Raw genomic sequence first — 23800 nt, 5'->3', positions numbered from 1 at the left:
CACCCAGGCTCTAGGTGCCCGAGTCCTGGGGTCCTCACCGCCTCACTCCCCGCGGGATCACACCCACTCCCCGACGGCCCTGAATGCCGCAAACAAACCGGAGCAGCGTGCGCTATTTGTGATGTTGTGATACGATACAGATCTCTGTGGTCCTCATCCCCGGGTCCCAGCACGGAGCTTCCAGACCCTTGGACTTTCTGAGTGACCAGACACCTATTATCCAACACAAGCCCCTTCCTCCACACACCCCTGAGTTTATGCTGATGAGGGGGGCCACGGTTGCCATAGGAACCAGCCATGCAATCAGAGGGCTGGAACTTTCATCCCCCCCAACCCACCCCGCCCCCCCCACCAATCCCCCCCGCCCCACGCACACAAATTCCAGGCAAGGCAGAGGGGCTGGAGATGGAATTCAATCACCAACAGTCAATGATCTAATCAATCGTGCCTACACAAAACCCCTCAACAATGGGGTTCAGGTTGGGAGAGGCAGGTTGAGTGCCTCCACGTGCCAGGACACACCCCCACCCCGTGGAGACGAGACCCTTCCAGACATTGTTCTATGTGCCTCTGCACCCGGCTGTTCATTTGTATCCTGTAGGATAAACCCGAGTGTTTGCCTAAGTTCTGTGAGCCTTTATAGCAAATTATTAAACCCGAGAGGCGGTTGTGGGGACCCCTGATCTGTAGCCAAGTTGGGCACAAGCGGGGATAAACTGGGGACCTCCTATTCGTGGCTGGCATCTGCAGTGGGAGGTGTCTTTGGACCGGGCCCCTAACCTGCGGGGTCTACCCTACCTCTGGGTAGCTGGTGTCAGAAGTGGACGGAATTGTTGGACACCCAGTTGGCGCCTGTAGGGAAGTTCAGAACTGCTTCGTGCGACAGCCCCACACGTTGGGTGCCAACAGTGGTTGGGAATGAAACACAGATCGCAGGCCAATTCTTCCATGACATACAATTTTACTGCTTGAGCAGGACTGCATTTCCCTCGTTTTAACCCTTGAAAGCTTAGTGACCAAAACGAGATGTGCTGTTAAGATAAAATGTATGCCACGTTTCAAAGGCTTACTGTAAAAAAAACAGAAGCTATCTCCCGTTAGTAATTTCTATATTGATTTTAAACGGTAATGGTTTCCATATATGTATTGGACTAAATAAAATACACTAAACATTTTTTAAACACCATCTATACCTGGCTGCCTTCCAGATTTATACTTCCAGTCCAGACGCCTCTCTTAAGCTCCAGGCCAATACATGCAACCACAAACCGCCCCGTCACTAATGAGACAGACGACGTACCCCCGATGCGGTGCGCCCACAGTCAAGTGTGCGCGGGCGCTCCTGCCGTGTCCTCGCTGAGCAAGTGGCTCTCGCTGGCCCAGGTGAAAGGCCAAACCTCAGGGCCACCTGGGAGTCTACTTCTCATGACCAATGCCCCCCCTCCCCGGCCCCACTGCCTCAACTCCACCCCAGCAATGACCCCAAACCACCCCGAGTCCCCTGCTACCGGGACGGGGCCTCTCACCTCTATTCCCGCGGCAGCTTGAATCGGCTCCCACTCCCCCCACACCAAGTCTGGACACAGAAAGAAACCTCAAAACACACTCACGTCGTGCTCAACACCCCGAAGAGCCTTGACATCTCTCTCAGACACAATCCAAACTCTACAAGGCCAGTGAGGCCTGGTCCCCATCGCTCTCTCCAACCCCATATACTCCCTCATTCCGGCTCACCAGAAAGGTGCCCCTGCCAGTCTTCCGAGGCACCATGCTCATTCCTGCACTGGGCACCTGCACATGCTGTTCCTTCTGCCTGGAACACTCTTCCCCACACCCCAGGCTTACTCACTCCCTCACCTCACCTAGGTCTCTGCTCAGACATCACCTCCTCAGAGGGCCCTTCCCTTGTCCCCCTATTTAATAAAACACATACTCCCGGGGCGCCTGGGTGGCTCAGTCGGTTAAGCGTCTGACTTCGGCTCAGCTCATGATCTCGCGGTTTAGAAGTTCAAGCCCCACGTCGGGCTCTGGGCTGACAGCTCGGAGCCTGGAGCCTGCTTTGGATTCTGTGTCTCCCCTTCTCTCTGCCCCTCCCCTGCTCTTGCTCTCTCTCTCTCTCTCTCTCTCTCTCTCTCTCTCAAAAATAAGTAAGCATCGACAAAACTTTTTTTAAAAATTGTTTAAAAAAAAAAGGGGGGGCTGCCTGGGTGGCTCAGTTGGGTGGGCGGCCGACTTCAGCTCAGGTCATGATCTTACAGTTTGAAGGTTCGTTGCGTTCGAGCCCCGCGTCGGGCTCTGTGCTGACAGCTCAGAGCCTGGAGCTTGCTTCGGATTCTGTGGCCCCCCACCCCCCCCACTCTCTCTCTGCCCCTCCCCTGCTCATGCTCTGTCTCTGTTTCTCAATAATAAATAAACGTTAAAGTAAAAAAAGTAAAACACACGCTCCCCTATCCCCACTTCAGCGACAAGACCTTTGCTCTGCTTTAGTCTCCCTAATGGCACCCATCACTAATGTTACAGTATAGTTCCTGGTTTGAAGGTGGTCTCTTGTTAATCCATAAGCCCCCTGAGGGCGGGGACTTGGTCTCATGCTTCGCTGTAACCCCAGGGCCAAAAACAGTGCCTGGCAAGTTACAGACACTTAGTAAATATTTGCGGAATGAGAGAATACAAGCTGCCCACTTCTCCCTGACTTAGTCCTCCAGCACGAACATTTGATGCTGGTTAAGGGGCTCATCTCTAGACTTGCTTATGAATAAATCTGGCCTTTTGTAGCAACGTGGACGGAACTGGAGAATGTTGTGCTAAGTGAAATATGTCCTACAGAGAAAGGCAGATCCCATGTTTTCACTCTTATGTGGACCCTGAGAAACTTAACAGAAGACCATGGTGGTGGGGGGGGAGAAGGAAAAAAAAAAAAAAGGTTAGAGAGGGAGGAAGGCAAACCATAAGAGACTCTTAAATACTGAGAGTAAACTGAGGGTTGATGGGGGGTGGGAGGGAGGCGGGGGTGGGTGATGGGCACTGAGGAGGGCACCTGTTGGGACGTGCACTGGCTGTTGTATGGAAACCAATCTGACAAGACATTTCATATTTAAATAAATAAATAAATCCGTCCTTTAAAACCAAGAAACAGGAAACTTTTAAGAGGGAGAGAATCCAGAAATACCAGCTTGTCTGGAATCCAGGGATGCGTCTTAAAATCAAGCAACCTTTTTACTCAAACATCTTTGTATCTTAGCTCTCTGATTAATGCAGTCTTTAAAAAAAAAATACCCACTCTTTCTGTATATAGCTCTTCACATCGGAGTCCTAAAAGCGGCCACCTGCAGGGGTTTGAGATGCTAATTTTATTCAAAACCTGATTTCCTAATACATTTCAGGGTTTGATCAGGCCACTCACTGCCTCCTTCTCACCAGGCAAGTATTCTGCTTCAAAGGCCATTACTAAACTTGGCTGGAAAATCAGCGCCAAGACTCCTGGAGGAGCTGGGGGGGGGGGGGGCGGGTAATGCTTGTTGATGGCAGAGGCTTCGCCCCCACGAAAGCTGCCTGAAATACCAAGCGCTCCCATCAAATGCTCAGGTGACGCCGAGTCACCAAAGCTTACTCTCAAGGGAGCCCCTGGGGTGTAAGACTGCTCACTCCTCACTCAGAAGGGCAGGACGCGCTGCTCCCACCAACACCTCGCCTGAGCTCCGGGTGCACACGGGGCGGCACAGCCCTGCCCTTCGGGAATGGGCAGGTGGGGAGACCTACCCTTGACTGCAAAAAAGGTGGACTTGTGGGCTCCCCGGGAGGGAAGGGCGAAGCCTGCCCGAGGAGAGCGTGCACACAGATGTACAACACACACGTGGGTCACACTTACCCCTCTGAGATCTCGGCAACTACAACAGGACTCGGGGACATACCAGAGCCAAAAAGAAAGAGGATTCCACGTCCCGGCGTCCCACTGACGGTTTCTCCATATGTCTCAGCCTCTTGTATCTCTCTGAAAACACTTGGCCCAGGCAGCTATTAAAATAGCTTGGAAAGATCACCCCTGGGGCTATTTGCCAAGAGAAGCGTCTAGGCGGACGTTTCTCCACCACTGACATCTTGGCCTGGATAAATCATTGCAGGGGGGCCGGGCAGAAGCCCCGACAAGGCCGCCCTGTTGGACGTCTAGCAGCATCCCTGGCCTCCACCTGCTAGGGGTCCTCGACACACCCCAGGCATGGCGACCAGAAAGGGGCTCCGGGCATTGTCATGGGTCCCTGGGGGCCAAAATATCGCCCTCGGTGGAGAGCGCTCTTGCAGAAAAAAAGGGGCCCTGTAGCCCCGTCTGCAGGCCCAGAGGGAGGATAACCGCTCGCTCCCTTAAGGATGGAAGGCTGTAGGCCAAGCTCAGACTTGTCCTCAGCCCGGCCTCCGAGGTCCCCTGCCCAGAGCCTCCCTTCCGCGCCCACCGTGCTCACTCCGGCCTGGCTCTCAGCCCCACCTCCTCTCGCCCTGCCTCCCCCTGTGACGAGTGCCCTTCTCTCAAACCCTGAAACCCTGCCCACCCAACAAGCCTTGGCTCCGGGCCTCCTTCTCGCTGAAACCGTCTTGGATTTCTCGCTCCTCCGATCAGATTTAATCTCTCCCTCACTTCCGTCTGAGAAATCTGCATCTCACCGCGCGTCCCCTTCCCTGCATCCTTACAGGGTCCCCATCACCCGCTGCTACAGGATCCCGAGCTCCCTTACGGAGAGGCACCGGCACAGCCCCTGGTGTGCAGCAGATTCACAATCAGAGTCCGCTAAATCCGGGGGGTCCTCGCGGAGGCCGGGCGTGGAAAAGAACGCCCAGCTGCACGACACACACACTTGTGACAGCAACCCCACGACGTGCAGGCACGACATTTCTGGGCTGGCGGTGACCTCAGGGACCACCCGGCGGAACTTTCCCCTTTTAGAGATGAGGAAACCAACGCTGGGAGTGGGGGACGAGGTCTAAGCAGCCAGAGTGAGAAAAGGGCCCTCCCCCTGCAGATTCCGGCCGTCCCCCCGACTCCCCATCAGACTGTCCATTCTTACTGTCAGACGTTAACGAACGCAATCCCCTAAGATCTGGAGTGGGAGAAAAAAACATCGGCGAAAAGGAGAAAAGAAAGACCCTAACGCGTCTGCTAATGGTGCCTTCCGCTTTCAGAATCCTGGCTTCACACAGCGGTCTCCACGCCACAGACGAACCCATCCACCCACGAAAACACGGGAGCATTCATGCTCGCTAAATCACACACACGCGTTGATTTCTGCTTCCATCACTATAAAAATACCCATCAAGGAAGGCGGAAAATCAGAGCGGTTATTGCCCACGTTTAGCCCCTAAAAGACCCACGGGCTCAGTGAGCTGGATATTTTAGGGAAGAGTCTTTTTACTTCCCTTGTGCACGCTGACCGATACTTGAACGGGAGGGGAGAGTCTCACGTCTTCCGTTTCTGTCGGCTGGCGTTCTTCTTAATCAATAACCAAGTCGGCTCTTTTACACCCTCTCGCTGAACAAGGTAACACTCAGCTCCACAGACAATTTCTCACAGCTGACTGTATTCGAAAAAGTAATCACATTTGGCAAAAATAAAATGAAATAAAATAAAATTGCCCTCATTTTCAGTTGTCGTCAGGCAAGCGGCTATCGGCGAGACCGGTTCTCCCGTTAGATAGATACTGCAGTGCAGGAATTTTAAGCGCAGCCTGCACTCCAAAAAAGCAGAGTGGGGACAGCGTGATCCGTCCCCAAATCCTAAAGTAAATAGCATCACCTTCCTGGAACCCTAGAGCATGCCAAAGAGCTCTCTCACTAGGCCTGTGGGTACTCACAGGAGGACATCAAAAGAATAGCACGGACTCATGAGAAGAGGGAGTCACCGCCAGTCTCACCAGTCCTCAGTCCCCACACTTGTCCCGCTGCGGCTGCCCAGGACCCCAGAGGAGGAAGCATGCGGGGCGTGGCCAGCATGTGGGTTCAACTCTAACCAGCAGTCAGCTAAGGGAATGTCGCACCGAGCCCGACCTGCGCCAGGACGCCAACAAGCCAACATGGGCCCCTGGGTGTCAGTAAAGAGCTCAGTAAGGAGGTAAGAGCCACCCGGGGTCGCCGACTCCGGCCTGGAAAGGCATCGGGAGGACTACGGCGTCTGAGCTGGGCACAACAAGCTGAAAAGTGGGGAGACAAAAATCAGAGGTACGAGCATGCCGGGCGGAAGCCATCGTTTGAGCGTAGGTGGGAAAACGGGAAAACGAAGCATGGAGTGTGGGCTGTGGCCTGGATTAGAGCAGGAAGGTCTGGGGAGAAACTTGGAAAAGAAGGGCCTCGCAGAAGGCAGGGAAAGCCACGCCAAGGAGCCCCCGGGAGGTGCTCCGCGCAGAACCCCGAAGGCCATGGCCGAGCCGTGTGTGCAGACTGTTCCGGAAACCTAACTGTGTGGGAGCCGCTGAGGACACACATCAAACTCAGCGAATGAACAAACGTCAAGCCCCTTCCTCTCGGCCCAAATGAAAATACAGGAAGCATTCTGGACTCATTTTGGACCACCACCCACAGCCCTCACTCACCTCACGCTAGGCAACCCACGTAAAAAATGCTCAGGCGTTCTCTGGTAAGCTACCCTACTCGACTTTCCACAGAGATCTCTTTTCTGGGGGACAGACAAAAATGCAACTGTGCCCTTTTATGTTGCAATGTCCAGTGAGGAAAGGAGTAGATTTATGTTCCCAAGCCCAAAATGATTCAGGCCGTGAGCTTCTCGGTATCCTGACGCGGGAGAGTTTCTTCCAACTAAAAATAGATGTAATTTTCAGCGTCATGCGAGTCGAGGCAGGTCCTCAGTGGATTAATCCTTCCGAGTGAGAGGTCAGCCGTGGTGAGGCCGTGGGGAAAGGGGCCAACACACAGGCTGTCTGCCAGACTGCGGGCTGGGCCTACCTCTGCGGAGGGCGACCTGGCCCCACTGATCAGATCTGCTCATGTGCTCGCCCTCCTACCAGAAATTCCACTTCTGGGAATTCACTTTACGCCAGCCCCGCCCCCCGTGTGTGCCGTCCTTATTTATTTATAGGCTCATCACACACAACGAATACTGCGTTTGAGTGCTTTGTGCATCACCGTGGGACATGGCGAAAAAACTGGTAACTACCTCCCCAGTTCGTCAACAGAGGGCTAGTTACATACAGAACGGTTGACCCATATTACACGATTCATGCAGCAGTGGAGAATGAGGCAGATCTCACAGGTAATGAAACAGAAAGATGTATCACTAAACGACACACGCACGGGTGCGTCTCAGGGGGCTGGGGACAGCGCCCGTGGATTTTAAGGACAGCAGGACAGAACAAAACCAGTCACGGTGGCTCCATTTCTGGGGAGTGGATCAGCTTGGTGCGGAGCAGAGAGGAAGAAGACACAAGCTCTGTACTCTCCAATTTCTCTAACTTTTCTTACTTCTCTGAATTTTTTAAAGACCCACATATTACTTTTGTGATTTTTTGCGGGGGGTGACATCTGGAGAAGTAAGCTCAAACCGATGAGCCGGGCATCTGAGAAATCCGAGTTCTCCAACCCACCAGGGGCTGAGGGCCGTGTCCCAGCCACCCCGCCCTCACCGCGGCATCAGGCTCAGGAGGCCAGAGACCGTGTCTGCCTCATGACATCCCCCTCGCCTGTCCCTGGGCTAAGCACACAACAGGCACTCAGTAAAGGCTGGACGAACGAATGAATGAGGGGCAGGAAAGTCTACTCCATTCATCTGTGCTCAGAGCACCGGCATGGCTTTGAGTGCCCATCCCCCACCCCATCGTCACCTACAACGGGCCACAGGTGAGCGGCTCAGCCTGGGAGTCACGGCCTGGTTCTCCAGCCTGACATCCCCTAACTCTGTGATTCCTCACCTTCCTCCGCCATGGCAAGGTGGGGCTGTCCTGGGTTGGCCTAAGGCACCTTCCAGCTCTGAGAGGCTGAAGAACAGGGGCGCCTGGGTGGCTCAGCGGGTTAAGCGTCCGACTTCGGCTCAGGTCACGATCTCACGGTCCGTGAGTTCGAGCCCCGCGTCGGGCTCTGTGCTGACAGCTCGGAGCCCGGAGCCTGCTTGGGATTCTACGTCTCCCTCTCTCTCTGCCTCTTCCCTGTTTGTGCTCAGTCTCTCTCTCTCTCTCTCTCTCTCTCTCTGTCTCTCCCTCAAAAATAAATAAACGTTAAGAAAAATCTTTTTTAAGAGGCTGGAGAACAGAAAGCCTTGGAGGGAGAGGTTTCACTGATGCGGGAGACTCTCGTCCACAGAAAGATGGAGAAAGCGACGAGCCGTGTGGGGAGGGAGAGACCCTGACGGGCCCTGACCCTGGAGACAGACCGGAGCAGACCGGGGCGGCTGTACCTCCTGTTAGCGGCCGGGGGCCTGTGGATAAACCACTTCAACCCTCCGAGTTTCTCTCTCGGTGAATTAATGCTATCAATTCTTACAGTAACTCTGAAAGGCTAGTAAGTGAAGCGACGCGTGCCGGACACAGGACGGCAGGTCGTCCCCCCCCAACGCTATCACCCTCCTTCCGCCAACGATTTTTGAGCCTCCTATCACTTCCCTTCTCGTCTCTGGGTACCGAACTCACACTTGGGAGCCGGCGGGATTGGGACTCACTTGTGTACTCAGAGTCCTCCACCCGCACCCCCGCCCGGACCCTGCCGCCTGAGCCGCCCGCACCCCTCTTCACAGTCACCCTCACAGTCATGGCCCGTGCCATGATGTGATGGGGGCGAGGGCCCGGTACTTACTGGCTCACTTTATGGTACAGCTTAGCAATGCCCTGGTGGGTCCAATCCTTCCCGAGGGTGGGCAGAATGTGGCCAAGAGTATCTGACCTAAACAGAGAAACGAGAAAAAGAAAATAAAAAGGGCGTGCCGAAAGGGGGGGGGGGGGAAGCCCATTCCAGCTCACTGTACCAGAAATACCTCACGAGGGGCGCCAACAGGACCCGTGACTTACTTTCCGGATAGAAAAGCCCAAAACGAAAGAAATCATATGAGGACGCTCACGGAGGGATACGTTAACACACGAAAGGGCACTTTCCAACTATCACGCCTCAAGTCCGTGACTCGCTAAGTCAAAGCAAAAAGGCCGTTCGGAAAGTCGCGCTTCGGAAGCATCCGCAAGAACATCAAAACCAGGGAGGCGGGAGCCCCGATGGAGACAAGCACCGAGCCGGGACTGCGGCTGTTTATGGCGAGGGGCGAAGACCCCAGGACCACGCCGGGAACCGAACCGTACGGGCCCCACACGGTGCCACAGACCGCGAGCAGAAATGCCGGCTGCAGGCCCCAGGGCCCCGACACAGCCGGACCCACCTGGTGATGGTCCCGTCGATGTCCGAAATGATGACTTTGTCGTCCCAGTCCCACAGGTAGATGGTGCCCTCGCAGCGGCACGTGCCTTGGTACTGTGTGGTCACGCTAAAGACCACGTCGTTGGGGCCGTTCTTCAACTTCAAGCTTTTCTGAAAAACATGAGCCGCGGGGCCGCTTGAGGGGAAAGCCCAGACTGAGGGCTATTTGGCCCCTCTTCCAGGAGGGGCGACGTCGGGATGGCTTTTCGAGCTCTCTGCCCTAGGCCACCGTACAACTCCTCCTTTCGCTGTCCCGCTCTCCGTGGGGACAGTTCCTCCCGGGGTCCGGCCATCCCGAACCCCAGGCCCACCTGAAAGGCAGCTCACCCACTCTCTGCAGGGGGCGGGGGGTGACGGGCAGGAAGCCTTGCCCTCATCGTTCCAACTTCAGAATAGGACCCACTCGCTACTCCGCGACTAAATATGAAAGGGGACACGAAGCCAAGTGGGGAAACGTTTCCCGGAATAACCGCAGATCCCAGGACTTCACAGCAGGCTCAGAAAGCACGGTTACCTTTTGGCGGTTTTGATCTCAGTGCTGGGACCCTCAGGGTCCCCCCGGCATCGCTGGCCCGAGCCCGGTGCCACACCACTGCACAAGAGACTGCCAGGCAAGCTGGTGGCATTGAGCGGGAGTCTGGGCCTGCTATTTCCCATGAAGCACCACGCCCGGCCCCCCGCTAACTCTCGGGACAGAAGCGAAAGAGTGGGGACACTGGCTCGCTGGCTGTTCATGGCAAACAAGGGGCAGGGAAGGAAGGGTCCGGTGAAACCCGAAGATGACACTGTGACCGTGACGGCCCCCTGCCACCGGAAGCTCTCGAGAACACCCCCCGGCCCTCACAACTGCTTGATCTCCCCCAGGTTAGGAGACGCACAGCTGCCGCAAAGTGGGAAGAGCCTGGGAGAGTCGAGTCTATCAGTCACTGAAACCTGAGGATAAGTGGGCTTTGTCGGGCTTCCCTCCTCCGACGCTTGGCAACAGGAGCCGCAGGGGCACCCAGACGCCGAAGTCAGCCGCTGAGTCTGGGAGGCCACGCCTCGGCCGGGGCGCACGAACACGAGGGAAGGACACACTCACCAGCTGCTCCGAAGTGAGCCGGAGGGTCTTCTTGTAGCTGACGCTGGACAACAGGGGGAGGTGGCCCGCACTTGGGGGCTTGGAAGCTGCGTGTTCGTCATCACTGGAGGATGACTCATGCTTTATCCTGGAACACACAGTGACGTAACCACCACTTAGGACATGCATCTGGGCAGCCGTGAAAAATGCATTAGGCCAGAATCAATGGCTGAGTCGATCGGGTCTCTCCCCAGGGCCGTCTCTCGGGGGGTCATTTGCCATATGCCATGACATTTCTCCGTGAAGGCCCGCTAACTCCCATTCATACACCTCCTGCATTATTCATCCGGGGCTGCCTCTCCTCGTTCACGTCCCTACTCACTCGCTATCATCACTCCACTTTCCACCAAGACGCTCCTCTTCCCGATAAACAGGGTTAAGCTCCCTCCTTGCCGAGGGAAACATTCTCTTCTGCTCCCCGAGGCTGCTGGCCAAGCATGAGAACTCTGAATTTCCACACACCCTGACGGATCAGTTCCGTGTTCACACCTCTCCAAACACACGTTTCTTTTCTTTTTCAGTGTTTATTTATTTTTGAGAGAGAGAGAGAGAGAGAGAGAGTATGAGCGGGGGAGAGGCAGAGAGAGAGGGAGACACAGAGTCCGAAGCAGGATCCAGGCTCTGAGCGATCACCACAGAGCCCAATGCAGGGCTTGAACTCACGGACCGTGAGATCATGAGCTGAGCCGAAGTCAGACGCTCAACCGACTGAGCCACCCAGGCGCCCCACCAAACACACATTCCCAAATAACCCAGCAGGTGCCCGTGAAGACAGGGAAGACATCAGTCCTTCTCCAGAACGCCCCGAGCCGGCTGTCCTACACACCTCGTCTGCCTGCGCAGAACCCACAGGCCAATGCTCCTGACTCTTCCAGACTTCTCCATCTGGTGAAGGGCTGGGAGGTGCGGGTGGGAAGCAGGCTCATTTTCTTTAAACAGCTCATATAAAGCCTATCTGTAATTACTTGTTCCCTGGACTAAAATCCCGCTATGGCATAATCCCCAACCCAGCGGCTTCCCGCTGCTTCCTGCATCCGGGGACCATTATCTCCAAAAACGTCCTAACACCGTACGAAGTTAACAAATGTTGGTTAAGGCTAAGCGGAAAAGGCTGAGTGGCCCCAAGCAGGCAGGCCCCAGCCTCATGCCTGCCTCCAGAGCTTCCTGCTCGGGACATCCCTTTATGCAAGACTGATACGCTTGGGAACAAGACTCATACACTTGGGAATTCCGTCTTCTCTTTTTATCTCCAAGGGCTCGGACCTCGCTAATGCCCCCTTGTCCTCTGGCCTCCCACTCTCCCCGCCTCCCCTCCCACTCCTGTGTGGCCTGTTGCTTTTCCCACCCCGTGCATCCCAGAGCAGCGCCTACAATCCACGGCTGCCCCAAACTAGGGAGACCTGAGGGAGGTCACCGGACACAGCTGTTCTGTTACTTCTTCTGTTACTTCCGCTACCTCTTCATGGGGAGGAGCTTCCTTCCACAGCTAGAATGAGCTGCGCTTCCGTGAGCTCCTGACGCCCTGGCCCCACGAGAGGGAGCCTGAGGGCTTCGGGGCTGGTGGGCTGGAGCTCATCCAACCAGTGCTTGCGAGCACTGCCGCTTCGGCAAACAGCCTGGCCCCCGCACTCCCGGGGCTTTCTGTCTCAACAATCACAACACAGCGTGGTAAGTGCTATGATCGGAAAGCAGACTTGGCCATCTCCAGGACACCGGGACCGTGGGGAATAAGCCACGGGAACGGGCCACTGGGTCCACAAAGGACGACAAAAGCGTGGGGGCGCCTGGGTGGCTCAGTCGGTTGGGCGTCCGACTTTGGCTCAGGTCATGATCTCACAGTCCGTGGGTTCGAGCCCCGCGTCAGGCTCTGCACGGACAGCTCAGAGCCCAGAGCCTGGTTTGAATTCTGTGTCTCCCTCTCTCTCTGCTCCTCCTCCCCTGCTTGCTCTCTCTCTCTCTCTCTCTCTCTCTCTCTCTCTCAAAAGTAAATAAACATTTAAAAAAAATTTTAGAAGGACAGAGCATGGAGGCTAGACTCCAGGCTAGTCCGCGGCAGGGCTGGGCTACATGCAGATGAATCTAACCAAGTGACATCTGTGGCCGGTTTCTAGATAAAGTGCAGACGGCACTGGGGTTAGAACCTGAGAAGTCTGTGTTGGAAGTCCACGGGAATCAGGCCGTTTGCACAAATCGCTTCGTTTTCTTTCAGTCCTGATGTCCTCATCACCACATATAGAGGAACAAACAGCATCCCCCCCCCTCCACCACCACCAAAACACTCAGGATGCAGGCAGATGACAGACAGACAGAAACGGCCCAGGAGACACGAGCCCCGATGAGGCCTCACAACTGGAGAATCCCCTCTCTGGGCCCCTGGCTCGTCTGTAAAGTGACATGTTCTGACAACAGCCCTTTCCGGTCCCGGCCCCCGTGGGTCCCGTGAACAACGCTGGTTCTTCTGAACCACCGGCCCGCAGATTTCCAGGTGGGTCGGGCACAGTCCCGGAGCACCCAGCTGGCAACCCAGAAAGAGACGAGCTGCAGGCCCCTCGCTGAATCGGAGACTGTCTACGCTCCAACCCAGCCGCGTGGAGAGAAATGAGATCCAGATGCGAAGCAAAGCTCGCACGACACCAGGCTGATGTGCGCCTCTGCCCGTGGGGTGTGGAAACACGAACGAGGCGGAATCACCGTTCGTTTCCACGTGCTGCTTTGCGACCAAACAGCAAAAAACCCACTAAATCCGTGCGGCTGGCCGTGCTGGAGGGAAAACAGACACAGACTCTGGAACGCAGCTACACGGTTGGCTGCCGGTAGAGGGGCCGGGGGTGAGGACGCCACCCCGCGCAACGGGGGTCCCGCCAGAGTCCGCTGGGGCTCACGAGGGCCCGGGAGCAGGGCCGCTTCCCAGCGCCGGCCAGAAGCGACGCCACAAAAGGGCTCAGCCCGCTGGAGAGTCTGTGTTCGCGGAGCAGCTGTGAACAACACCCGGGTTAGCGCCCGTCGCCGCGTACATTCTGCAAGCGGAAGTTCCGCGACTCGCATGGTGACAAGCAGCTCGCTCAATGAGGCGGCTTCGGGGCCTGTTCTGTCAATCAAGTCTGTCGATTAAGGCAAGGCGCCAACGCCTTCTCTGAGTCAACGGCACGAATCGAGCGGGGAGGCCGAAGGCCTAAGAACGCCGGCCAAAATTAAGACGTTTCCCTTTCTCGAACGAACTTTCAAACCCCCGATCCCTTCTCGCAGGAGTCAGCGCTTCGTTTTTCAGGGTTAATAAACGAGCGTAGCGTGATGAACTCAGAGCGCTGCGGGCTCTTAAATGGGTTCTGTTTGGCCGCGAACAGCATTTTCGGCAACGTCCAAAGAGGACGGTGTCAGACGGTGAGAAAACCTGCAACGATTCTGAGAAACCGTGCCAGCTGAGGCTCCGGCTGAGCGGGCAGGAGCCACCCTAGGGTCACGCTGCTCATCGCCCTTGGTCCCCCTCGGCCCCCTGAGCCCCCACCGGCCCCCTGCGCCCCCCTCGGGCCCCCATGGCCCCCTGCGCCCCACCAGCTCCCTCCCCGGTCCTCCACGCGGCCCCTGGGAAGCGGAGAGGAACAGTATCAGAGCTGCTGCATGCCACACTGCCCGCGGTCGTCACGCTCTGCGCCTCGGACCCTCTGGCCGGGCCCACCCCAGAGCCACCCCCCAACTGTCCTGCTACAGCTGCACCCCCCGCCCCCAGCCGTGCGGCCCTGTGGGGTTTGCGTTCTGAACCTCCTTCCTCATGGAGGGAACCGCACGAGCCGATGTATGTGGGGTTGGCATCATTCTCCCCATTTCACAGACGGAAAGGAGACACCGCGGGGCTGACGATTCACCAAATCGCACGGCAGGCCGACACAGCCTCGGCTCTCCGTCCTGCTCACGCTGCCTCTCGTGTTCGGAAACCATGGCTAGGACAGAGAAGGTTCTTCGAAAGAACGGGAGAGCAGGAAGTTTCTGGTGGAGCTAAATCACTGGTTTAAATGCTCAAGGCAGGAGAGCCAGCGCTCCGTCTGGGTCCCCTGTCACCATGCTGCCTCCCGGGCTGCCTCCCCCGCTGCTCTGGACACGACACCTGCCCCTTTGCTCGGATATGGAGACCAGTTTGCCCAAAGCCAGGACCCCAAACCAGGCCTGCCCGACTCCAGGTCTGCCGTTCGCAGCCCGCGGCTGGCCACTCGCAGGCGTAAACAACGACCCGCTGAAAGTCCACCGGCTTCTATCCCTTCAGAGGCCAGCACGTTCTCGGCCTGCGCTGCACCTTGAGCACACCTGCCTTCTCCTTTCCGGGGAGTTTTTCCTACTTCCGCCTATATTTTCTATTTCCAACAGCGAATTCTAGAAACAAAATAGTTTATGATGCAGAGCGACGACCGGGAGGCTGAGAACCTGAGATCTAAGCCTGCCCCTCCTATGAATCAGCAATATATTGGATAAAACTTATCAAGTCAGCAATAGCTCCGCAACATTTATGAAACGCCGGCTGCGTGTCAGGCATCAGCTTAGCCCCCAGGATACAAAAATGATTAAGATCTGCGTCTTGCCTTCCATTAGTTTGTTCGCTTTTTTCTTCCTAATGCAATCCTGAGTTTCTTAAACACGGGATTATTCTAAAGGTAAGGTGACGGGTAAAGGGCGTTACGTTGGCTCATTCGCTATCTACGTACGTTATCGACATCCTAACTGGTGCACGATGGCACTGCCCTCAGATCAGAGTTGCCCCCAAATCCCGTAAGAACAAATTAACCTGACGGCGAACATTCACAGTACGTGTGAGTTGCCAACACGAACCCCTGTCCGTACTTAGGAAAGTATCAGCGAAAGTGCCAGGAAGTATTTAGATGATAGGGAAAAGCAATCTCCTTCTGAAGGAAACTGATCTGCACGTTACTGTTAACGCTGGTGCTGGCCACCATCATCACCACCACTGCTGTTTTCTGCACATCCAGGGCCATCAAACACCGAGACCACAAGAAGGGCTCTAGTTACAGGACGTGCCCAGAGTCTCACGTTCACTTCACAAGGTAGGTATCTAGGGGCACCACTGCCACCATTTGATTCATGGGAAACGCAGTTCATTGTTCCAATTCGCCCACGGCTGCAACCCCGGTCCGCCTGGGTCCCAGGCCTGTATGCTCGGTGAGCCCCAGCAGCCCCCAACGGCCACACGTCATGCCCTTGGACACAGAAAGGGGCCGCAAGGGCCCACGCCAACTCGCCCCGTACCTGGTGGCCATGCCGAGCTGTGACGGCTGCTCCCCGGGGCTGTGGCTCTTGCCAGCCAAGCACTGCTCTGGCTTACTTTCCTGGAGAAGGAGACGAGAAGGAGTCAGGGGAGTACCAGAGAGAAGGGCCGGTGTGCCACGACGGGCTCCCCGGAGCCCAGGGCAGAGCCCCGAATGCCGTCCCCAGTGATACGCGCCCCACGCGTGGCAGGTGCTGATTAGTGCTCTGCTTGGATGCCTTGAGTGAAGCTGAGAAAAACTGTTTGACAGAAATGAGTCTGTTTTCCAGAAGTGCTGGTGGCACCAAACCAAACTTCATAATCGCCGGAGCTTATGCAAATGCTTTATCAAGGGCTGCTTGGATACCCGAATATTTTCAAAATATTTTCTTATAATTGCTGATAGAAATGCTTGAAAATATTTTCACACCACATTTTGCTTGGGAAAATGCTTCTCTCCTTCCCAACACCACACACTCCTCATAGAAAATGCTCCTCCGATGTACCAGAAAGAGCCCTGGGACCCTAAAGAGATCTGGGCTCAGTTCTGTTTCTCTTGCTTGGGAAGCTGAGGCAAGTCATGGAAGCTTCCAGAGCCTTGTCTCCTCACCGGTAAAAGGGGGGGTGATAACATCTACATCCTAACGCTGCCGTGAGGACCACAGAGATGCTGTGCCCACACAGAGCCTGGCCTGCAGCAGGCAAGGGACCAGAAGACAGCCACCAGCCCCCACACACGTCACGGAAGTCATCAGATGGGAGGACCCAGGGCAACGGGTGTCCAATTGAATCCCGCTATTTGCAATCATCTGGTCAGGAGGTAGGTTAGTGGCTTCAGTGTTAATAAGAAAACGAGCAACGTAAACATCAGGGTGACCATCGTAACATCGGATGAGTACGAACTATACCCAAATATCCGTTAGCTCTTTATAAGGTTGATGTGATAACATGCCCGGTAACTTTTAATCTATTTATTGAGGTAACATAGCCACCACTGTCAACAGTCCTTTATTAGACTAGTTCAAAAATACGTTAACTATCTGAAATAAACGTATTTCAGTTTTTTTAAGAAATACTTAATTTCACAACTTCACGATTTCCTTCATGCTGGCACTCCCCTTAATTCAAACTGGTGCCAACGGGAATAATCTACAATAAACAGGCCTTTGAAATAGCAACCAGCCTTCTGCCTAAATTCTAGAACATTCTACCCCCTAGGAAGGGAACTAGAAAGGCCCTTTATGTTTTAAGTCAGCTAAAGTAAAGTATACGTTTGCCCTAATCTGTTCATACCCTTGGAGATAACGGAATAATCACTGCCACTCAGGTATGCTGAAAGAAAATGTTAACAATTTCCTCTTGATAAAACCTTCCATCAGACTTTTTCCCTTTGAACTCATGGAATAAACAAATTGAGATCATCAGGTTTCTGTCAGTATTATAACAACCGACTTGACTACTGTCCTTGGGGTTTCTCTACACTATATACCCTATATCAGCACTCCCTCAAATACTTGCCAAACCCCTGCTCTGAGTCCAAGGTGGGCACCCAGGATACCCAGGGATCAGAGCCAGACAGGGTCTCCGCCTTCATGGAGTTTAGGATTTAGAGGAGAAAGAGATGGTAATAGTCACACGAATATGACTACAAACTCTTGACAAAATTGATGAAGGCAACATTTCACAGGCAGGACTATGAGAGCAGAAGGCAGCAGCCCAGACTAGTCTGCCAAGAAAGGGCTTTTCGAGACACTAGTCAATTAAGGGAAGGGGAGTGAGAGGGGTCCCAGGAACACCAGGCAGTGTAAATGGCATATGCAAAAGTCCTGGGGTAGAGTGTATGTTCAGCCAGTGAAGCTACAGTAGAGAAAGCAGGGGGAGAACGGCAAAGAAAAGTTTAAAGAGGGACGCAGGGGCTAGGATACAAGTGTTGTAAGCCATGTTAAGAATATTGGTCTCAACCATGGAGAGACCTGGGATCCCAGAAGGTTTTCAGCAAGGAATAATATAAATTGGACCAGTCTCCTAAGTCGACCAATGCACCTACGGTATAGAGGACGAAGAAGAGAGGGCGAGAAGAGACCAGTCGACCACCGGAAGCAATCCTGGGAGGGACGGCGCCAGCCTACGTTTGTGGGGGTGGAACCGGAGCGAGGTGGGTACATGTGAGAAGTATTTAAGATGGAAATTGATGGGACCTGACGATGAATTAAATGTGAGACGTGAGGAAAAAGGAAGGGTCTAGCCTACGGAGGGACACCGGCCGGCACCATTTTCCGACCAGGGTCCGGCAAAGGAAGAACTCACAAGAAAGCTGTGAGGTCAGTCTTCGAAATGACCAGCTTTGAAGTGTCTCGAAACATTCACGTGGAATAGCCACGTAGTTGGCTACTTGGTAAGTGAACATGGAACAGAAAACAATGCCTGATTTGCAAATAAGAGGAGTCATCGCACGGGCATGGGTGGGGCTGCCCGGGGAAAAGGAGACCCTAAGACAACCCTCGATGACCCCCCCCCCCCCCCCGTCGCCGGCTGCCCTTACGGTCGTGGAGCCAGAGCGGGGACAGCCTTAGGAGGAAGGAAGTCGGGTGGACACAGGGGCATGGAACCTTCAAGAAATAGGTTGAGAGGTTGACAGAGAGCTGGAAAGAAAGCATAGGCATCTCCAGAAAGGAAAACGAAAGCCATGCATTATTGAGACGCGCCCTTTCAGTGACATGACTAACGGGAATCGGTCTAGCACGAGGAGTGTTAGTTACCCCATTCAAACGAGACTCACGAGCAGCAGAGGGCTGCTTAACTTTAAACAGAAAAGTAAACTCTCAGACCGAACCCCTTCTTTTCACAGATGCAGAAATCCCAGAGGGGCAGTGACTTGCCCGCAGTATCCCCCGCCAGCCAGGTCGCAGGGCCAGGAGGTGAATCGAGGCTCTCTGGCCACATCTCCCCTTCCTCGGCCCCTTCCCCCCACACCCTGGGAGGCCTCTCGCTGCTTCTCAGCAGGGCTGGCTCCCAGAAACCCAGTACTGCGCCTTGGGCACATTCCACTCCCATCCGGAGCATGAAAACGCACTCCACAGACCCAAAGTCGTCTGGGCTAAGTAGAAGCACCCTTTGGTGGCCCGTGCTTACCTCTTTGATCGTGGTGTTTCTTCCCCTCCATGAAAACCACCACCTTCCACCCTTTCTGGGCATCTTATCCCTCACGAGAGCTTCCACAGTGGCCTGTTTTAAACGGATGGGAACATAAATAATGGAACCAAAAAAAAAAAAAAAAAAAAAATCCACTCAGCACAGTCAAACCAAAAGACGCACGCATGCAAACCAAAGGAAGATTAAAAAAAAAAAAAGAAGAAGAAGAAGAAGAAGAAGAAGAAGAAGAAAGAAAATCAGAGAAAACACGACATACTCTTCGTGGCTGAAAAATTTCTGAGAAGCAAAACCTAATGGCGTCCAAAATTACATGAAGATAACTTAAGCACGAAGACTTAAGAAGATGGTGAAGGGATAAACAAACAACAAATAAAAATAAAACACAACATGACGACAACAACAACAAAAAAAAAGAAAGCATTGAAAATCATTAGTGATTAGTACGACCAGAAGTTTGCAAATTAAAGTGATCTACGGGTTAACATACCGTTACTCTCAACATGATGAGTATAAAAGAAAAAATGAAATGACCGACATGACGTATAGGGTAAAAAACCGTTTTTAAACGAACAAAAATAAATAAAAAAAAACGCACAGGATCTCTTTAGTGAATGTAAATTGCCAAATTTTGACCGACTGAACTGGAGTTGATGCACTGGGGTCAAAACCTCAAGTATTAACAAGAAAACTCATACTCTTGTCCTAAAGAAATGAGCATTTAATGGGGGAAGATCAAATAATAATTCATAATTTTCTAAGTATTTGCAAAGAAGAAAATATCAATCTTGAGGCAAATCCCAGCACCAGGGAAAGGGTTCACGGAACTATCAGGGAATCCTCACCCCCGCTAGTAATGAAAAAACAGTTTATGTCTTTCAGCCGAACAGACTGCAGGTAAGCAGAAAGAGAAATCATTCACATGTTTCGCCTGAAGCGTGCTTCTTTCGGTCATTTAAAGATCCCTACCTGATACAAAAGAAACTCCTAATATACCAAAAAGCAAATCCTTCATAACCTAGTCACAAAGAGGATAATTCGTACAGATGTTGATTTCCCCATTCGTCCTAAATTCATCCATAAACGTAACAAAATCCCAATTAAAACAAAAAAACAAACTACCAGGATTATCTTCGTACCTAGACAAAGTGATTCTAAAGTTCGTTTATAAAACAAAAAGATCCCAGAAAATTCATAGACAGAAGAGTATTAAGTAGGTCCAAGCCGCACTGGATATTAAAATATGTTTAAAAGCTACAGTAATTAAAACAGTGTTATGTTGGTACGTGAGTAAACATATAGATGGAACAGAAGAGTCCGGAAATGAACCTAAATCCATAAACAAACGGAATAGATGCTGTGGCTGTAACTGCCTAGCAGTGGGGGAAAGAGTCATCTAACAAAAGGTACTGAGATACTTAGGTAGCTACGCCAGACCCGGTTACTTGATGCTCTGGGCACATCATCCCCTTTCTTTCTTGCCAACAAATCTAAAACCCTGTTCAAGAATCAGGTGCAGTATGTTCTGACCTCGGTGGGTCTACGTCAGTCATAGTCACTGTTTTGCCCGCAACCGCTTTGGAGGTGCTCACGTGACCAAGTGGTAGCCAGTGAAAAGTGAGAAATCTGTCTCCATCCTTCCTATTTGGGAGGTGGCTGTTTGAGAAGACGATGTGGGGGGACAGTCGCCTTGTGAACATAAAGGGAAAGCCAAGAAAATCACGGAGAAGCTAACCCAAATTCATCAAGCCTGAAACTACCAACCTCTAAGACTCTTACTGAGTCGGATAAGAAACCCCTATCATTTAAGCTACTTGTAGTCATTCTGTTTTCTACAAGCAAAGCATCCTGATGCGACAACCAACTGGAAAAAAACAAAAAACAAAAAAACTGATTTTGGTTCCCGACACCTCTCTCACTCTCAGAATAAAACCCAGACCGGTCAAAGATTTAAGAAAATACTAGGAAACAAGATGGTCTGTCTATTTCCCCAAGTTTTGCAAATGAGAAAGCAGGGCCGTTCCAGGCTGACACGAGACCATAAAAGACAGACAAAGTCTACATGTAAAATGAATTCTATATTAATAAACACAATAAGCAGGGTGAACTTACTGACAGCTCGTAAAAAGACTTAGGATGTGTATCACAAAGACTAAGTTTAGGGGCCACGCGCACTCCTTCTGTGAGCTAACTCCTTTAAGGTAAAGGAAACTTCAATTGCATTGGTCTTTTTTCTTACTGCTGTGTAAGAGCTGAGAAACGTAACATAAAAACGTATCCTGGGCCGGGGCTCCTGGGTGGCTCAGTCGGTCGAGTGTCCGTCCGACTTTGGCTCAGGTCATGATCTCATGGTTCGTGGGTTCACACCCGGCATCGGGCTCTGTGCTGACAGCTCGGAACCTGAAGCCTGTTTTGGATCCTGTGTCTCCCTCTCTCTCTCTGCCCCTCCCCTCCTCGCGCTCTGTCTCTCCCTGCCTCTCAAAAATAAATAAATGTAAAAAAAAAAAAAATTTTTTTTTTTTTTTTTTTAATGTATCCTGGGCCACGGATACCCAGGAACCAGGCGGGGACAAAACAAAACCAGCAAGGGAAACGTGACCTCAGACAAAGTACCACCACCGACGAGGTCGCAGTCTCCAAATCCCAAAACGCCTGCCCCACGCAGGCACGTGCGTGTGCAGGAAGGGGTGAGCACAGACTCCACAAAGTCAGAGGAGACTTTTCGAGAACCTCAGGTATCGGAACTAGCTGATCTGCTACAACACCAAATGGCACAAAGCACTTGCTAAGCGGACGAGGGAGACAAGGGGAGGCACGGTGTTGGCAGCACGAAGAATGTATAATCCAGCAGGAAGACGCCAACGCCGGAAAACTGAACGATTCCAAGCCCAGTGTGCAGCGGGTCCCGAGGGGAGCGTGAGAGCATGCTGGGCCACGGGAGTCCACCTGCCCTTCTAACCCTGCCTCCTCCTTGCGGCCATCACGCTGCCTCGGGTGGCTTGGGAACCGCCAGACCCTGCCCGCTCCCCGCTTGGGCCGCTCGGCCCCGGGGCCTGCTTCCTGGCTGAGCAGCACCGACACCCCCAGCGTCTGATGCGCCGTCTCCCTGCACCCAAACTGCCACCTGCTCCAGCCCTTCTCTCTCGTCCCCTCGTCATCCCTGGGCTCTGACATCCGGGCATCCACCTGCCCCCCCCCCCCAAGCTGTGTCCCTAGTGCGGCAGGTGTCGGGAGAGGAACCCTGGGGGCAGGATTTGATCTGGAACCGCCAGGACTGGGAGGTCTCGCCCTGATAAAGGAGGGGAAGGCCATTCAGCGTGCAAGAGAGGCGGACTCCACGAACTCCAAAAGGACGTCATGTGATGAACTTTGTGGTGCTACGAGAACAGTTACGTTCCAACCACCCGGAGGAGTCTCCCCGTCGCTTGCAGGGCCGCCTCTTCTTCCTCGTGTTAAAGCTCACCTTTGGCAAAGGCTTCTGGAAGGCCTGCATCGCCAGGAGCAGAGGGGCCGCCGTTGTCCAGTTATAATACCTGACGGGAGAAAAGGAAACAGATGTCAAAGATGAAGGCTCATGCTGCAAGGTCTTACAAGCGTCATGAGAAAAGAGTCATGGAAAGTTCTGGAACTCCAGCTGGGTCCCTAACAGGCCAACACCCTAGCCCTCCCCCACATGCCCCTCCCCGGCAGGGCCCCTCGTCCCGCTGACCCCACAGCAGCCAGTCCCAGGGGCCAAGCACAGCCAGGCAGGCGCGGTGGCCACGGTGCCACCAACGTGCCTGTGGCATTTCTTGCCACGTTTCATAAAAAAGGCAACCAGGTACCCCAACTTAATACCTAAACGCCCTTGACTTCCCCTCAGGGAGGAAAGCTTGCCAACAGGCTACAAAAACACCTGCACGTCCCGTGACCTCAGACACCCAAGCCGGGGGAGGTACGCGGTCTATTCTGTTCCCGCCTACGTACTACACAGGCCTGAGGCCCAGGGGCCAAGTGCTGAGATTGGACACGTTCCGTAATAAAACTAGGTAACACCACAGGATTGTGCCGCTAGCGAAGAGCTAATAATAAACTGGAACGAAGACCTCGTTTTACATCTCTAAGGTTTATACGCCGTCGCCATCTCTGCATCTGAAAAAGTGCATTTCCCACAGCGTGGCGCGACAGCCAAAATGACCTCCCAGAGGAACCTACTTATTCCCGATCTTCACCACAAGATTGGGGTCATCAATGAGAGCTGGGTTGTCCACAAACTGCTGATACGACACGGCTTGTTCCAGAAATGCATCTGTGAAGGCAATCGTAGGGAATAAGGAGAAAATATAAGGAACGTTCGTTAAGGCCAGTAGGCTCGCTTCTCACTCACTCGCTCGCTCGCAAGTGTCGTCCAGCCGTATAGACAATTGTTCCACTGCGCTTGGAAAGGGGCTTCAGTTAGTTCTGGGGACGGGGCCTGTGCAGAAACGAAGGGAGGCTGGGAGCAGTCGGAGGGGTCGGGGAAGCGTACCCGCAGGCAGCGAGGCCGGGAGCAGGTGTGTGGAAAAGACGTTTACATACGCGGGTGCATCCGTGGAAGCAGCTGAACGGTAAGCGGGCTCAGAAACCAGGCCACTCAGCTTATCAGTCACGCTTATTGGCGTGAGCTTGTAGTGAGCTCATACTTCACCCCCCCAAACCTCGGTTCCCTCCCTCGTCTGTAACGTGGGGATCGGAACCACGCCTGCTTCCTCGGGGGCTATGAGGCGGGACAAGGTCACGCACGGAAAGCACGGCGTCCTGAAGGGCTCACTCAGAGTCAGGGCCCCGGTGCTGATCCCTGTCACCTGTTGCAAGTGCCGGAGACGGCGTGAGACCTGCCCGCCTGGGCCCACCGCGCTCCGAGAGG

General features: G+C 53.7%; 1 protein-coding gene and 1 long non-coding RNA gene across 9 annotated transcripts in view; both read right to left on the bottom strand.

The window, feature by feature from the left end:
• LPIN1 (lipin 1) overlaps positions 1-23800 on the bottom strand; it is a 127972-nt gene that overhangs the window by 13243 nt on the left and 90929 nt on the right. For all 8 annotated transcript variants that reach the window (XM_040496103.1, XM_040496105.1, XM_040496108.1 and 5 more), the window contains 7 exons: positions 23110-23203; positions 22379-22448; positions 18898-18990; positions 15768-15847; positions 10476-10602; positions 9357-9505; positions 8786-8872 (listed from right to left, as the gene is read on the bottom strand). In XM_040496103.1, coding sequence (XP_040352037.1) covers positions 8786-8872; positions 9357-9505; positions 10476-10602; positions 15768-15847; positions 18898-18990; positions 22379-22448; positions 23110-23203 — 700 coding nt within the window. The remainder of the gene's footprint in view (positions 1-8785; positions 8873-9356; positions 9506-10475; positions 10603-15767; positions 15848-18897; positions 18991-22378; positions 22449-23109; positions 23204-23800) is intronic.
• On the bottom strand, positions 10862-12764 carry LOC121044108 (uncharacterized). The gene is made up of 3 exons (XR_005797128.1): positions 12607-12764; positions 11962-11966; positions 10862-10871 (listed from the first exon to the last, which is right to left on the bottom strand). It is a non-coding gene; the product is annotated as an uncharacterized LOC121044108 (long non-coding RNA).

The sequence above is a fragment of the Herpailurus yagouaroundi genome, unplaced genomic scaffold, assembly GCF_014898765.1.
Source record: "Herpailurus yagouaroundi ecotype Mexico unplaced genomic scaffold, PumYag 188, whole genome shotgun sequence".
NCBI lineage: Eukaryota > Metazoa > Chordata > Mammalia > Carnivora > Felidae > Herpailurus > Herpailurus yagouaroundi.
The sequence above is the reverse complement of the archived record's forward strand: the minus strand, read 5'-3'. Positions and strand labels throughout refer to the sequence as shown.